The sequence below is a fragment of the Elgaria multicarinata genome, chromosome 1, assembly GCF_023053635.1.
Source record: "Elgaria multicarinata webbii isolate HBS135686 ecotype San Diego chromosome 1, rElgMul1.1.pri, whole genome shotgun sequence".
Taxonomy (NCBI): Eukaryota; Metazoa; Chordata; class Lepidosauria; order Squamata; family Anguidae; genus Elgaria; species Elgaria multicarinata.
In genome coordinates this window covers 21,247,002-21,264,061 of record NC_086171.1, presented here as the reverse complement: position 1 = coordinate 21,264,061, position 17,060 = coordinate 21,247,002, and the positions used below count along the sequence as shown (strand labels likewise).

At 38.2% G+C, this 17,060-nt stretch overlaps 1 protein-coding gene across 2 annotated transcripts in view; it reads left to right on the top strand.

Moving 5' to 3' along the window:
• Positions 1 to 17,060, top strand: part of ATP2C1 (ATPase secretory pathway Ca2+ transporting 1) — a 46,951-nt gene that overhangs the window by 11,909 nt on the left and 17,982 nt on the right. For both annotated transcript variants that reach the window (XM_063124352.1, XM_063124343.1), the window contains exons 5-16: positions 3,369 to 3,458; positions 5,615 to 5,650; positions 6,344 to 6,405; positions 8,101 to 8,209; positions 9,281 to 9,436; positions 10,269 to 10,337; positions 10,904 to 10,979; positions 11,100 to 11,166; positions 13,869 to 13,993; positions 15,927 to 16,024; positions 16,314 to 16,409; positions 16,492 to 16,581. In XM_063124352.1, coding sequence (XP_062980422.1) covers positions 3,369 to 3,458; positions 5,615 to 5,650; positions 6,344 to 6,405; positions 8,101 to 8,209; positions 9,281 to 9,436; positions 10,269 to 10,337; positions 10,904 to 10,979; positions 11,100 to 11,166; positions 13,869 to 13,993; positions 15,927 to 16,024; positions 16,314 to 16,409; positions 16,492 to 16,581 — 1,074 coding nt within the window. The remainder of the gene's footprint in view (positions 1 to 3,368; positions 3,459 to 5,614; positions 5,651 to 6,343; positions 6,406 to 8,100; positions 8,210 to 9,280; positions 9,437 to 10,268; positions 10,338 to 10,903; positions 10,980 to 11,099; positions 11,167 to 13,868; positions 13,994 to 15,926; positions 16,025 to 16,313; positions 16,410 to 16,491; positions 16,582 to 17,060) is intronic.

The following is a 17,060-nucleotide window of genomic DNA, read 5'->3' as shown; positions in this document are numbered from 1 at the left end:
ACCTCTTGGCAAGCTAGTAAAAATGTTGAGGTCATAATAGGCATGGTAGGGGGAGAATGTGCCACTCATAAATTGATGTCACAAGTACTGTCCGTAAGTACCCATGATGCTTCCACAACTGAATTTCAGGCAGCAGTCCATAGATCAATTGCCCTGCTAGAATTTCATTTTCCCAGAAATAATATATTGCAGTTTGAGCACACATATCCTAAAATTAAAGTCCTTGGGGATGGAGGAGGAGATGGATGGATGGATGCCATTTAACATAATAAGGGCAACAGCTGGGTTTGTACCAGCAAAGTCAAAAGGTGTTGTGTTGTTTGATCCACATTTTGAAAACTTGTCTGAAACATATATACACACACTTGCTTTTCTAGAAGAAAATGATGGTTTCAAAACTTATTGGGATATACAGTATGCCTTTCAGTTTAGGTTCAGTAAGAGAAGCCTCTCGGCAGTGAAACTGGGAAATGTACTTTCCATTTAAATACTTAGGGGAGTTGTTTTATTATGAAATAAAATTAATGGACAACCTCTTCATTGCTGCTAGATTTTATTCTGGTTGTATTTTTATACTGTAGTTTTAAGCTTCTATTTTTTATACTATTTTTATGCTGTACTTTGTGGTTTTAATTTTTGTGAATTGTCCAGAAAGCTTCAGCTATTGGATAGTATAGAAATGTAATAAATAAATAAACGTCCAAACTGGCAGTCTTTTGTGTCATTTGCTACTAAAGCATGTGAGTGCACACCACATTGCGTGACTTTTTACATGCTGCTTTTTTGTCCTTTCTATAGTTTATACTGGGGTAGCTAGTCTGGAGCCCCCCAGATGCTTTGGACTACAACTCCTGTGAATTGGCAATCTTCCCTAGGGCTGATAGGAGTTACAATCCAAAACATCTGGAGGGCACCAGGTTGCCTACCTCTGGCTTACACTTTGTTAAGATGTGCAAGCATTGGAACAATGCTAGATAAAATCATTGTATGCTGTCTCTGTTCTTGCTATTGTTCTGTTTGATCTTTGTTTAAATAAGGGGTGGTTACCTAGTGGCCCTCCAGTTGTTTTGACCTACAATTTCCATCAGCATAGCCAATAACGAGATGATGGGGGTAGTAGGCCAAAACATCTCAAGGGCCACAAGTTGCCCACCCCTGGTTTAAATGAATGGTTACAGGGATCGCCAACATTTTTGGCTTGAAGGTCACACTCGGAATTTTGATACTGTCATGGGTGCTCTCACAAAATGCCTGCTGTAGGGGTTTCCCATTCACAACATGGCTGGTATGGTGGCCGTGTTCAGTCACAGGACACCAATTTCCCAGAAAACGGTGAGGTTAAAAGAAAAATAATTTGTCCAAGAACCTAAGTACAAGGCAGAAGCGAGGTTTGAGTGTCAAAACACTCTAGCACTCTTTTGAACTCAGAATTTTTTGCTCCCAACACCATTTCACAGAAGGTAATTCGATGAGGCTCAGAGACAAGCAATTTGGCCAAGAAACTGAATACAATCAAATGTTGGGTCTGAATCGCAAATCCCAAATCACATATTTCCCCTACAAAGCACAACAACATATTGATTTCAGCAAAGGCAAACTGGTGATACTCAGAGAAACAAACTTTTTCTCTCTGTATCACATGCATATGTGCACACAGGCAAGACACCCACCCAGCCATACCAGAAAACAAATCCTCCCTCAAATCAGACAAAAACACCAAAAAACCCACCCCCATAAAACAGACATGCTACACACATACAAAATCCAGGCAAAACACACCCCACACCAAAAAGAAAAGCTCTCAATTCGGCAATAATGATACACTCATCCAAAACACCCAGTACATCAAAACAACCAAACAACTCTCACACACCAGCCAAAACGACAAAACACAGCACAGGCAAAACACTTCCCCTTTAGCCCCCCACCCCCCCTTTAGCCCCCCAGGATGTCCCCTACCAAACCCCACCTTACACTAATATGAATGTTTTGAGGATTTCAACTCTAAAAGTATTCATAAAAAGTATATTTATCGAGTTTTGTTGCATGTAGCATTTTTCTTCAAATGCAAGAGCAAGGCAGGGTTAGAGATGTGAAGGCCCAGAAAAAACCCTGAAAAATTCAGAAAAAACAATCCCCCCCCCGTTTCCCCCCAAACCTTTTTTGTTTCCCCCCCCCCAAAAAAAAAAAACCTGGAAAAATTGAAAAAAAATGAAGAAAAAAAATGGATTACGGGATGTTTTATTTTAGCATGATGAATAAAATATTTAAGACAAGGTGTTCAGATATTTACTTCTCCAAATGATTTCTAAAAACTGTACAGTATCAGATTATTACAATTTCTGTGCACTGAGGACAAGCAAGTCCTAGGTTGCAAACTGAGACTACAACTCTCAAATGCAAGAGCCAGATGCATTTCTGCCTCTAGGGGGCACTGCCATTGAAGCAGAGACTGAAAATGATAGTGATAGCTATAGCTCAGAATATGAGTCTGATTAAATTTCATGTATGTTCATTTAACCTTGGTTTCCCCCTTTTCCTCAGTTCTTTTTATGGGAATGGGTGCTTTATGTCTTGACACTGGAGGACTAGCAGGAACATAAATAATTTTCTTTGTTACTAATGTTAGTGGTTTCTTCAGTTGTTGTTTAAAATTGTTTTTTGCCTGCTCCTCATAAACTGGCAGAACCGAAGAGGTTCCTTACAGTTCAGGTGTTCTAACAGTTCAGGAGCTTGTAACTCCATTTGTTACCAATTTTTTTTCAAAAAAAGTAAATTGAATTTGTAATAATTGTTTGAAAACAATGTACTTTTAATATACCAAATGTAATAATTTTATGCCAAATCAACTTGGACATAATTACATTTTATGTTCCTAAAGTGAAGTGACTTTCAATCTGTAAAAACTGCTAATATTGCATTATTTCCATTTTTCTGAACATTTCTTGCAGCATTCTATGGCAGCCCAGATGCTGTGTATGGGTCATAGGATTGTTCTCTAAAGGTGTTTTAAAAAAGCCCTGTTTTTTTGTGGTAATAATGGAATTATTCATTTTAAATGCCATCATCTTCAAATTTATAAAATTTGTACCTGCACCATTTAAGGACTGTTTCTCTTTTAAGACATTGGGGCTTAGTAGCTCAGTTTCCCACCTCATAGAATCATAGAATAGTAGAGTTGGAAGGGGCCTATAAGGCCATCGAATCCAACCCCCTGCTCAATTCAGGAATCCACCTTAAAGCATCCCTGACAGATGCTTTACATAGAATGCACCAAATTTCCGTGAGTGTGCATGCGTGCAAAAGTAGCTTTATTATCTATTATTAAAAGATATTTCTGAATAAAATATGTTTCTTTGTCTTTGCAGTTTAAAAACCCCCTTATTATGCTTCTCCTGGCTTCTGCAGTTATCAGTGTTATAATGCATCAGTTTGATGATGCCGTCAGTATCACTGTGGTAAGACCATTGTTTTGCTTAAATAAAGTTTTGGCATTTTTTTTTAGTGGGGATAAATATCTAGCATAATGTGTTAGAGTCTGTGTGGTGTAGTGGCTAGAGTGTTTGACTGGGAGTTGAGAGATCTGGGTTCAAGATCCATGGAAGGTCACTGGGTGAGACTTTGGGCCAGTCACAGACTCTCAGCCCAAGCTACCTCACAGGGTTGTTGTGAGGATAAAATGGAGAGGAGGAGGATTATGTATGCTGTCTTGGGTTCCTTAAGAAGGAGAAAACGCAGGATATAAATGTAATAAATAATAATAATAAATAAATAATTTAACAATTTGGGCTTCCAGGAGAGGATTATGTGGCTTTCTTTTAGTAGTACTGGGGTGTTCCCTGCCCCCGGCCCTTTCTAATTCCTCATTTGCTTCAGATGGATGACAGCCTGGGCATCATCTGATATCGCAAACCTTAACATCACGATCCCAAACTTACCAATATCTCTAATGGTGTATTTTCTTCTTACAGAAACTATTCTACTTTGTTGTTAGATTGGCTTTAAAAAGCTACACCTCCTTCTCTCTCCATTCAGAGAGTTTGGATATGACTTTGGTCAAAGGAATATATTTGGATACTTTGAGGGATACTTCTTATCTACAGGACCTTTCACCCTCATTTGGGCTCCTTCCTGCCTGTGAAACTAAAAACAACTTCTATAGTAAAAATTTGGTATTGTAGTCATCTTCTGCTAATTGGCTGCTGCTTGGTTTAAAGTGGGATAGGTCTGCTTGATCTGTAACAGGGCATCCAAATTAAATGCTGTCTATCCAGAAAGTCAGGAAACCACCAGTCTTTGCTATTGCCAATATGGAGGGGTTATGTGTTACATCATGGATACTTTGAATGTAGAGAGAAACAATTCTCTATGCTGCACCACTGTTAACTTTATTCCTTTTCCTCTACACAATGATATTGTCATTGTTTGTTTGTACTGTGCAATAGACCAAGCAGCAGGCTGAAAACAATGTACACATTATTTCTTGTTTTCTCCTTTCTTCCAGAAACATAACTGATTGTCCTATATAAGACCAGAGCAGTTTAAGACACTATTTAATTGCATAGTTCCCTTTCAAATTGGAAAACTGTAACAATGGCAGTTTGGATATACTTTAAGTACAGTGTTTACTTGGTCAGGATATTAACCAAACTCAGATCTTTGAACCACTGGTGCTGGCTGGCATCCATAGAGTATCATTCTTTAAGAATGGATAAACAATATAAGGTCTGAAGTGGCATTTATAACCAGCCTTTCTAAGGACTGGTTCTAATCATGGATTATTACGATACCTTTACAGAGTTAATCTTTTTAAACTGAAAAGTTATGCCTGGATTGCCTAACTAAACACACTTCTTGCCATTGATCTCTCAGCAGAGGCTTGGGTCCTAAATCTGAAATAGCTGTTCTTGATACAGAAAAGTTGATGGTACAAAGGAAAAAATGTACATGACTGGAGGGGTTTTTTTTTGCGGGGGGTAGTCTCTTCTACTGCCTAAATAAGTGCTAAAAATCATGCTAGATACCTGTTGCTGCCTTGATTGGAAAGATCTGAAATATCAAGCTGTTGAATCCTAAAACAATAAGTTAAACAATTAAGGCTACAATCCTATTCCCACATGTCCAGGGGTACCTCTCGTTGAGCTCCATTGGACTTAGTTCCAAGTAGATGTATATAGGATTGCACCATAAGGCTTATTAAGTGCTGTGTCCTTGACTGTCAGTTGCATTAAATAAAATAATTTTTGATTCCTCAAAGATTGGGGAAATGTTTCCTGTGAATATTTGTTTGGGATGGAGTTGGATGTAGGATATTAAAAAAGGATATCCACCACACGCTATGGCTGGTGTGTGAACAATACAGATGGAAGGATTTTGTTGATTTTAATACATTATGATGGACAATGCTTGACTCTCATTAAGACCTGACTTCTAAATCTGATGGGGGACTTGCTTAATTCTAAGGTTTGTGTCTTCCAAAACCTTAGTAAGTAAGGCAATTGCATGAATTTAATCTTAAATAGTACACCTGGTTTAAGTAGAATGTAGCCTGCTCATTTGACTTAAATGTTAATAAGACAGTTTGTTTACTAAACATTTGTCATCTTTCATACAGGCAATACTTATTGTTGTTACAGTTGCCTTTGTTCAGGTAAGAATTTCTCATTCACCACATCAAAAGCCATTAGATTGGAAAAACTATATTTACTATTCTTATAACAGTGATTAACATTTAGGTTAATGCTTCTCAAATGTTTTAAAGTTAAACTCACCAGTAAACTAACTCCACCTTATGACCTCGACTTCCGCCTTAACAACAAGAATATCATATCACATCACTGAAAAAGCTTATATTTTATTCTATTATGGGATAGAACAGGGGATGGGCAACTTGTAGCCCTTAAGATGTTGTTGAACTGCAACTTCCATTGGCCCTAGCCAATAGTGCAGGATGATGGAAGTTGTGGCCCTTGAGATGTTGTTGGACTATGAGTTGCCCCACCACCCTGCTGGTGTAGAAGGAGGTGTGCTCTAAACTTCTTTGGAAATGCAAATAGGGTCTTGGGGATTCAAGGATGGATTATGGACTTTAGTTTCATAGTTAAGAATTGTTCTGTATGCTTCACTGGAGATAGTACAAATTACTCCAAATCAGTGCAGTTTCCTACACATGATGGGTGCAATCCACTTGCTGAATCGCTCCCACTTGTGGTTGCCTTTGTATTTCCATGTTGCAGCCTTTAGAATGTACAGTTAATGAGGAATGTTGATTGAGAATCTCAAACAAACTTGATTGGTCTGATAGTAATTTTAGAGAACTGTGTTTCTTGTTATGCATCTGCAGGAATACCGTTCAGAAAAATCTCTTGAAGAGCTGAGTAAACTTGTACCTCCAGAATGCCACTGGTATGATCTAACTTTTTATTTATATTTTAGGCTTAAGTGGTGTGGCTGAAAATGGACTTTTAATTTCACATTATGCCAAATTATTGTATCTCCATAGTAGTAGAGCATCTGTTGCTGTCTTGCAAATGTATTTGGAAGCTTTTTATTTGTAAAATATAGATCCTTGGCTGAAGATTATTTTCAGATGAAGGGTGATATAAAAATCTGAATGAATGAATAAGAGAGCAATCCTAAGGCTTGTAGACAGCATCTGGATAGGATATTTCGGATCGCCAGCTCCGAGGTCAGAGACAGAGCTCTGATCTCAGAGCTGGGAATGGGAACTCCTCCACAGTCCCCATCCTCAGCTGGCATGGAAAGAATCCCACTAGCTGCTTCTCCGAGGTTGGGAATGTAACCTCAGAGAAGGGGGAGTTTCAGTGGGTGGGGGAGGAGTCTCTAGAGGCCAGGATACAAACTATCCTGAGGCTTCTCCATCCTCCTTCTCTCCTCCTCCAAGAAGCTTTTCCTAGATAGGCAAAAAAGCCTGCCAAATGAAAATGCAGTCTGGGAGGACAGGGAGGCGAAGATCGCCTCCACTGCTCCTCCCACCCTGCATTGGATACTCATAAACATTGAGGGTGCAACCCATAGGATTGCGTGTTCTCTCTCTCTCTCAAACATAAAATGGCTCTGTAAATGGCTGGGATCTAAGAATGTGTTCAGGCATCACTAAGGGAATGATGAATGCAGGCACTTTTAAAAATTGGGTAATAGCTTTTATTTTTGGAAAGGGAGGCTACTGTCTATGTTGAAAAACAAATATAGTTGTTTTTTAAGGGTGGAGGTTTTTTGCTATAATGTTTATGGTGTGCTGCTATTTCGTTTTTGTTTTAATAGTTCACATTACCATGGGTACTTGTGAGCAGAGAACTGCCTCATAAATATTTTATATAAATAAGTATTGCAGAGATCTTCAAAGAAAAATTTTGCCTTTTGAGGTTTCCTCATTCATATGTAAATAACTTCAGGGCTATTAATTTGCACTGGGCTGGATGAAGACCAATTGAAATCAGCGGGATTTAAGTTAGTCATGACTAACCCATTTCAATGGGTCAAGTATGACCAAATCTGGATATAACCCAGTGTAACTGCCTTTTCTAAGAAATATTTTTCTGTAAGACCTCTTGCCGCAGTGGGCTTCATTCCCTTAGTGAGTATAGCAGATTTCCTTAAAAGCTGGAAATCTTAGGGGGGGCGGGTGTTGTTGTTTTGTTTTGAAATTGAGCCAGTGTATACAATATGTACCAGTGTATACGTAAGACTAAAAATTCAGGATACAGCTTCCAAATAAATTTTTAATAAAAGTAGGCACCAATGCTTATACTAGCATTTTCCTTTTCTCTCTATGGAAGTTGAACTGGAATAAATGACATCTGAAGGGGGAGATTCTTTGAACATTGAGTCAAGCAGATTTTACCCAGTTATATGTACATAACCTTGTTGAAAACTGCAGCTCTGGGTGATACAATATATAAGTCTGTTTTAGCTATTAAATCCAGAATTCTCAAAAGCAGGTGATATATTATAGTGGCTTTCCTTTTTATTCCAACATATTGTAAACCACTTAGAGATATTTCTTTTTAAGTATGTTAAGCGGTATATAGACCTCTTAAATAAATACGTAAATAAATGATAAAATATTTGTATCTGCAGTGTTCGAGAGGGTAGGGTAGAACATACACTTGCAAGAGACTTGGTTCCAGGTGATACTGTCTGCCTCTCTGTGGGAGACAGAGTTCCTGCGGACTTGCGCTTATTTGAGGTATGTAATCATTAATTTTATATTAACCATAGTTCAACACCTGGACCTGAGTAGATAATGGCACTGACCAGTATTAATTTTAGACTTTTAAAAAATATAAATCCACAAGATGTTTTGAACTACAGCTCCCATCAGCCTCAGCCATCACTGTAAATGGTCAGGAATCCTGGGAGTGGTACTAGAAAATATCTGGAAGTCACTAGAATGGGGAAAGCAGTCTTGGAGGCTGAATCAGCCAACGCTGATTTTATTCCGGCGCCAAGTGAAAACATGGCTTTTTAACAAAGCTTTTAATGGTTGAATTCACTAAGTTGGCACATTGTTTTAACTGTTTTTATAGTGTTACTGCTTTTAAATTATATATTGTTTTAACTTGGTTTATGGTTTAATTTGTTTTTAGCTGTGTATATTTACTGTTTTATACTGTATGCTTTTATCTGTATGCCGCCCTGAGATCTTATTGATATAGGGTGGGATATATAAATGTTTTAAATAAATAAATAAATAAATTTGATAACTGCAATATTGTGTATATTATTCATGCCAGGTGGTAAAAATCATTTAAGAGATGGGACCTGTTTTCCCAAATCATTATGATATCCTATGCTCTTCATGCATGTTATTCTAATCACATGCAGATTACCTTTTATCCCTGTAGCACATGATTCATGTGGTATGGCTTGATGCTGAATATGTAATTGATCAGGGAGAGGAATTTAAAAGGGTTAGACTAGAATCCTATAAGTATTTATGTTCTTAGAAGTCCAACTTCAATTAATCAAATGATTAAAACTGCCAGAGGCAGTTTTATAATATAGAGGCCATGTTTAAAACAACTTCAATGAGACTGTTTTCCTGGGAGTAGCATCCCCATGCTGCTTTGTAAGTGGCTTTTGAAACACCTTTTTTCCAAACGCAGCTTGCCAAATATGTGTACATTTTAATTCAATCTGTAACATGCCTAATCTTCTAAAAAGAAAGCTGGGGAGAGTCTCAAACTATGGAAACATCCATTTTATAAGGTGGCATATCTAACATAATTATTTTATATTTACCGTTTGTTTTCAAAAGGCCGTGGATCTTTCTATTGATGAATCTAGTCTGACAGGCGAGACAACTCCTTGCTCTAAAGGCACTTCTCCTCAATCATCTGCTACCAATGGAGACCTTACTTCAAGAAGCAATATTGCTTTCATGGGGACACTGGTTCGATGTGGAAAGGCAAAGGTATTTCCCATCAAAGGATACTAAACTTAAAGTATTTATAAGAAGTCAGACCAACTGAAAAAAACTTCCAACAGCTACAGTGCAGGATAATATGGGTTGGAGCCAGATTTAGTCATTCTTAGAGTAGGCCCATTTATATCAATATGACTTCGTCATGATTAAAGTCACATTTATTTCAGTGGGTCTACACTAAGTATGACTAAGTTTGGATCCAACCATATATATTTGCATCTACCCATAGTGTATGTTACCTAATAAACTATAAATTCTTCATTTACCAATTATGTAGTATTATGGCTTTGTACAGTAAATTGACACTGTTATTTTCACACACAAATTAATGCTTAAGAACACTTGAATTGTGCTACCATTTGTAGTTAAGAGTGAATGCATGACGATTTAAAGGAGAAATGTTTAATCTTTAAAGGTATTTTATGGACAGTGTTAAAATATCAGAGCAAATAAGAGCTTGCTATCTGTTACACCAGAGGTGGGAAGAAGGTAGATCATGGTGTACAGGGCAATTTCTGGTGAGTCTCTTTGTACTTGCTGGAGTGCTAGACTGGGTCAACTTTGATCTGATTCTGCAAAGTATTTCATAAGACCTTATGCAGGCTCACTTAACACAGTTTAGTCGTGCCTTAACTGTTCAGAGAATCTGAGTACGTGCCCTTACATTTTAAAAATTCAAATCATGGTTTGTCTAATAAAAACGGGAAGTCAGTCTACCCCTTAGTTATATTATCTAAGTTGTTACTACTGTGAAAAAAAGAAGTAAATTCCACAATCCAATTTGGCTTACATTTTGAATTTGTTGTGTTGTGTTTTGTAGGGAATTGTTATTGGAACTGGAGAAAATTCTGAATTTGGAGAAGTTTTCAAAATGATGCAAGCTGAAGAAGTAAGTAGCATTAAAATTGAAAACAACATAAGCCTGATTTCACAATGCTTACTGTTGCTGAATAACTTATAACTAGCATCCAAGAAAATATCGAACCTTTTAAAAACCTCTTTCAACATCACACATAGATGCTTTACACATGGCAGCATGGTGTATTTCTTCGTAGTATATTTATTCTGGGCTAGATCCATATTAATGCTGGATCAGCTCTGCTGCTGGAAGTGGAATTCTCTGACTCCTCCACCCCCCTGAAAATGCTAAACAGAGAATCACAAAACCCAGCTGAATGGGTAAGCTGTATGTGGAGGAATCCCCCAAAATTGGTCAGAGGGACCTTTGCGAGAAGACCCCTCTCATAAAAGATAGATTCTGGATCAAACCTCTGGACTTTTAATTTCCACATAAATTCCAAAGACAGCTTCTGTATAAAGTAATAAAAAAACAACTGTGCAGTACAAAAACAATACAAAGATAATAAAACAGTAAGATAAATAAAAGCAGATTGCCTAACAAATCCTGTGTATTAATAGAATTTAATAAACAAATCTTTTTTCTCTTTTACCAAGGCTCCAAAGACACCTTTGCAGAGGAGCATGGATCTCCTAGGGAAACAACTTTCCCTGTATTCCTTTGGTATAATTGGTAAGAGAACAATTGCTTGGCTGAGCTTTAGCATCTTGGGCTGATCCAATTGATTGGGGGTGGTGTGTCAATATTGGAACAGGGATTGATTTTTAAAAGTTCAATTTATTTTTATTATAGGTATAATTATGTTGGTTGGCTGGCTGCAAGGAAAGCGTATCCTTGATATGTTTACCATTGGTGTGAGGTGAGTATCATATCTCAAACACATTCCATGACACAGCAGATGTCATATGCTGAAGAACACACCACAAAAATTGACTTGCATTCTACATTGGGTGGATTCATTCTTAATGGCAAATAAAATAATTTGTCGGTTGAAGCTTTCTTCCATGTTTACTCTACAATGGTCTCCATTAGTAGATATTCTTAAGGAGGGGCTGGGGAAGGCAGCTTCCAATGTAAATTTTACTGCTGCATCGAGAGAAAATAAAGCTTCAGCTGTTCACAAGACAGTGTTAAATTAAGGAACCAAAACAAAGCTAAACATGTCCTACTCAAGTGGACTATGTTAATCACGAATGGTTATTTAAAAAACTTTGTGAAGCTTCGTGTTAGTTACATGCTAAATTCTTGCACGTGATTGCATACATGGATATACAATCATTTGGAGAAAGGGTAGCAGAAATAATGTAATCAGGAAGATGTTTCAGATCTATCATGGAAATAAATCCAGTAATTTGCCTGTCGTTAAGCTTGAAGGATTTTCAAATAGGAGGTCAGCATTTTCTATACATAATGATCACCCTCTGGATTGCAGTAATATATCAGCTTTTTGTTCTGTATGGCCATTCGCTACAGCTTTAAAAGCAACAGCTGCTTCAGTTCTAGCAGAGCTACATGGATGCCTTTATGTCTAATCCTATGGAAGATTAGACAGAAAATCCTCTCTTGGTAATGCAGGGAGTTGTAGGACTTTTTCTGTCTATACATGTATAGGATTTCACCTTTAGAAAGTTGCTTGAATACCATTGATCACTGTGGGCCCCTAATAGTGAAGTTACATTTGACTTCAGTTGATTGGAAAATGTCCTGTATCATAGGGGGTCCCTTGTTAGCCTTGAACATCTTTCTTCATTTTTAATGTGCTATGGTATCTTCTTCCTTAAACTCGCCACTATGTGCACTGCCCAAGTAAAAGTGAGGAGATGATGGTATGGGCTTTTGAGCTGTAGCTTACTGTTCATACCTGCAAAGCTAGCATTGCCCAAATAAAATCTGAGCAAATTTTCTGAATTTACTGCGAAGCCCAGCAATGCCATTCTCTTTCATGCTTTGTTTTTCTTAGGAAGTGCTCTGGTAGAACATGTCATCTGCCATCTCTAGCTTTTTGTATGATTATTCTTTAGAAGCTAATTTATATTTATTTATTTATTTATTTATTACATTTCTATACCGCCCAATAGTTGGAGTTAATTACTGAATTACTAATTCAGTAAGCATTTTTAATAAACTTCAAAGCTACTTCATACTGGATCAGAACATTGGTCTGTGCAGCCCCATCACTGGCCTGGTTCAGACAACATGCTAAACCATGCTGCTTAACAACAAAATGGTCCCTTAACCTTTTTGTGGTTAAGCAGCATGGTTTAGCGTGTTGTCTGAACCAGGCCAATGTCTATTCCAGTTTGCCTCAGCTCTTACAGGTCTTTCCTAGCCCTGCTACCTATAATCTTTTTAACTGGAAGGACTCTCATATTAACAATACGTGCTCCACCCGCTGGCCTGCCCACCTTTGTGCTAGAATGCGTATCTTCGTAGAATACCTGCTCATAAAATGGACCAATTCTAGTTGGCATTTATTTTTCATTTGTTTGACATGAGTTGACTAATATTGAGGGAGAATCTGAGGGACGTGGGGGTAGGTGAAAGAATTTAGTCAGTGCTGTGCTTCATTTTTTTGGGACTCTGCTTTCCCTGATCTGTGTCTTTGGCACAACTTTTTTTAAAAAAGACATTGGCTAGGATTACCTTTGTAAGTAGCCCATTGGGAATCACATGAGCAACACTGGTGCCATCTTGCCCATCAGGCATGATATTACAAAGCCAAATCAGATTGAAGGCAACGCTTGCATTCATTCTGGATGGGCAAACATTTTTTGCCTTCTTTCACAGATCTTCTTAAAAGAAATCTTCTTGGGTTCTTCATGAAATGTAACTCCTCCCCCATTTTGACTCAGCCCTTTGAATAACATCTTTTCTGTATTTGATATGTATACATAGTTCAATGACAATATAATGTAGTTACAATAGGAAACTACAGTGTAAGGACACAATTAGTTTCTTCAGTGTTTATGAACCTTTTTAACAGGCTAATGGTTTAAAAATCCTGTTTTCGCGAGTTGCTTCATCAGAGACACTGAAAAGAAATAATAATAGATAAAAGTCTTATTATCCCCCCATAAACAAATTGAAAATCCATTCATAAATATTGTTGGTGCGAAAAGTATTTAGTTTGGTGTAAGAGATTTTTAAACCGGTAGCCTGTTAAAAAGGTCCATAAACACTGAAGAGACTAATTGTGTATTTACACTGTAGATTCCTATTGTAACTACATTATATTGTATTGTTTACTAGGTTTTGAAATATTGAAGAGACCTATCCGTGTCTCAATACTGTTGATTATTATTACAAATGTACAACATTGCAATTGTTTATAACTTTTATGTTATTTGCTAAAGATTGTTTTTGTTATAATATTGTTGAATTTTTGTTCTTGTTATAATGCTTTCGGTTTGTTATAACAGTCCACCCCGTCTTTGACTTTAATATTCATATTATAGTAGTTGTGTGCTTTGTGCACTATTTTGGTTGTATCTTGTTTGTATCAACTACTGCCTTCTCTGTTTATATACATAGTTCAATTAGCATATCCTCTTAAACTTACAGTTTGGCTGTAGCTGCGATCCCTGAAGGACTCCCTATCGTTGTAACGGTAACATTGGCTCTTGGTGTGATGAGAATGGTCAAGAAACAGGCTATTGTAAAAAAGCTGCCAATTGTTGAAACATTAGGTAAGGAAGTATATGAAATATAAAATATGTACTTATATAAATAACATTTTATGCTTTTTTATTGAAACAGCAGTTCTAAAATCAGTGTTTCTTTTGTTGGTGAAAGGAAACATTCAAGGATTGCCTTATTTGCCCTCACCACTCAGGAAGGCTGGGACCACAGGATTTGTGATCTTTAAAGGAAGTCCTGGTCCTCCAGCTCTGCCTCCAGCTTCCTTTCCTGCCTTCGCCCTAACCCTTCCCAGATGGAGTAGTACAAACTAGATGTGTGCAAGGCACTCAGAATCTCAATACACAGAACCAAATCTTTCAGATGTACTTACTCCCTATTCATTTCTTTCCACTCCGTTTCCCAAGGCTGGGAAGTGCCTAGATCTACTCTTGTTAGATGGTTTAAGGCAGGGCTAGGACACCTTGAGACACATTTGTCATTTGTTTTGGGGCCTCCATCCGTATTATTTTGCCCCCCAATTCTCTAGTATCTTGCTTTTCTTGCCCTCTTCCCTGGCTATCTTACCACCCCCATGCATATCTTCCTCAGCCCTTGCCTGAGATTCCCCCCTTTCTACTGCTTCCATCTGCAATCGCCTCAGCAGGTCATCTGCCAACTTCTTGCTTCCTCGTTAGGACTTTGGCGATGGTGAGGTAGACAGTGGAGGGGAATCCTGGGCAAGTTCAAGGGCTGGAGAAGGTTTGTGGGGAGGGGTTGAGGTAGGTGCCTGGGTGGGGGTGGGGTAGTGCAGGGAGGTCTGGTGGATGGTATCAAGGGACTTGGTGAGTGCCAGGTTGCTGACCTGCATGTTAAGGCCTGAATTGTAACTATACGATTCACAACATCTGCCATAGCCTTTACACCTTGTTCTTCACTCCACGTGGTCTGCTGCCGCCTCCACAACTTTCTCTACCATTGCACCACTAGTGGAAATTTACAGGGTGCCAAACCTAACACATTATCCTGTCTGTAGACAAATTCCCTTCAAGTGAAACTGCTTTCAGGAGATGAATTCTCCAGAGCATGGTCCTTCCTGAATAGAGTGAGCCCAGTTTGTGGAATGGCTTGCCGGGAGAGATTCATCAACTTAACAGTCTTCCGGAATTTAAGAAAGCCATAAAGATTGATCTCTTCCGGCAGGCCTACCCAGTTGAATTTTAAGGTGCCTTTTTAATAATGTGCTGCTTTTAATAATGTATTAGTTTTAAATGTTTTAATTAGTTATATGTATTTTATGGTGTTTGCATTTGTGTTGTACCCCGCCTTGATCCAGAGGGAGAGGCGGGTAACAAATAAATAAATAAATAAATAAATATTAGCCTACCTGTAAAGAGGAGGGCAGCTTGGGCACATCCCAATTCTTGGATGCCTCCTTAGACCAATCAGAGAATGGAACTTAGTGTGAAAGTCCATTCTGAGTTGATGGGATGGAAGCATCCAACCCCATCCTTGACGTAATTTTTCTTACCTGATCGGCCTGCTCTGTGCACTCCAACTTTTTGCCTTGCCCTCCAGAGGGATGCCCTTTGTCTATTAGGTTTATTTTCCGGCTTGTCTGCCCTCTCCTCTGGTTATTCCGTCTCAAGTTTGGCCATGTACTAAAACTGGAGCTGGAGCTGGAGGAGCAGGACTTTGTTAAAAGGTCAGTAATCATGTGATCCCTGCCTTCCTGAGTGGTAAGAGAAGATAATCCAATCCTTGAATGCCTCTGTTCCCCCAATCCAGAATGGACTTCCATGTTAGGTATCCAACATTCCAGGCTCGAACAGAGCAAGCTGATGATATTATGGGAATCTCTGTGGGGCAGTCTAGGATTGCTTCAAAGCATGCACTAACAATGGGCCTAGCAGAGGAGAAAGGGGGTTGGGTATGTTCACCTGGGGAGAAGTAGGTGGCCTGCTTTCACAAGCTTTGTATGATTATCTTTGTCATGCTTTTCAGGCTGCTGCAATGTGATTTGTTCAGATAAGACTGGTACACTGACAAAGAATGAAATGACGGTTACCCATATATTTACAGCAGATGGGCTACATGCTGAGGTATGTAGTAAGTGATGTGAATATGGATGAACAGATATTCTTCATTTACAAGAAGTATGATGGTTCTGAGAACTTTTTCAATCCCTGACCTATTTCTGGAGGGCTGATGCTGCTATAGAAGACTGGTTCAGATTAAGTGGCTATTTGCTATTTTTCTGTGAACTGCATCTGTGGCTATTGCTATTAACTTAAGAAGAGAAATGCTAGAGGTTGTCACAGATTGTGGAGCCATAAATGCAGCAACTGTTCTGGAAATTAATTAAAATTCATGTTTCTTATTTTGTTCCAGGTTACTGGAGTGGGCTATAATAGGTTTGGAGAAGTTGTGGTTAAAGGTGATGTTGTTCATGGATTTAACAAGCCATCTGTTAGCAGAATTGTTGAGGTAAGATCTTGCATAGAAATTCTACCCTCTTCTAAAATATGGACTCTTGTGTATTACATGAACATTTTTTTCTTGTCTATAGGCTGGATGTGTGTGCAATGACGCTGTAATTAGAAACAACACTTTAATGGGAAAACCAACAGAAGGGGCCTTAATTGCACTTGCTATGAAGGTAGGCAGTATATTGATGTACTTTGAAGGGCAACAAAGCTGTTGTTGATGTAAACATGCAGAATTTTATGTATTCAAAAGGGGTATGTGTGGTGATCTGTTGCAGTAAAAACAATAGTCTTGGGGCACCTTAGGCAGTGTGGATTTTTCATCTAATCCACTTTCAGTTGTGTTTCATTGGCTAAAGATTGCTCTAATTAATTAACAAGATTCTGTGTTCATAGCACTGCAGCCTTCATTGGAAATATGATTGACTTTAGTGACACATCCTAGTAAACCCACATAGGAATTGGCTGTTCTATTTCTATTCATATCCTGCACAATTTCACATGCTTAAAAACACAAAATACTTTCATTTATAGTTGTATTCAAATCCTGATATATATTTTTTCATGGAAATGTGAAATTCTGTGACAGTTGTATCCCAACCATCCCCCAAGAAAGTAAGAGTGGCCATCTCCGATTTAGGCATTGAAGTAG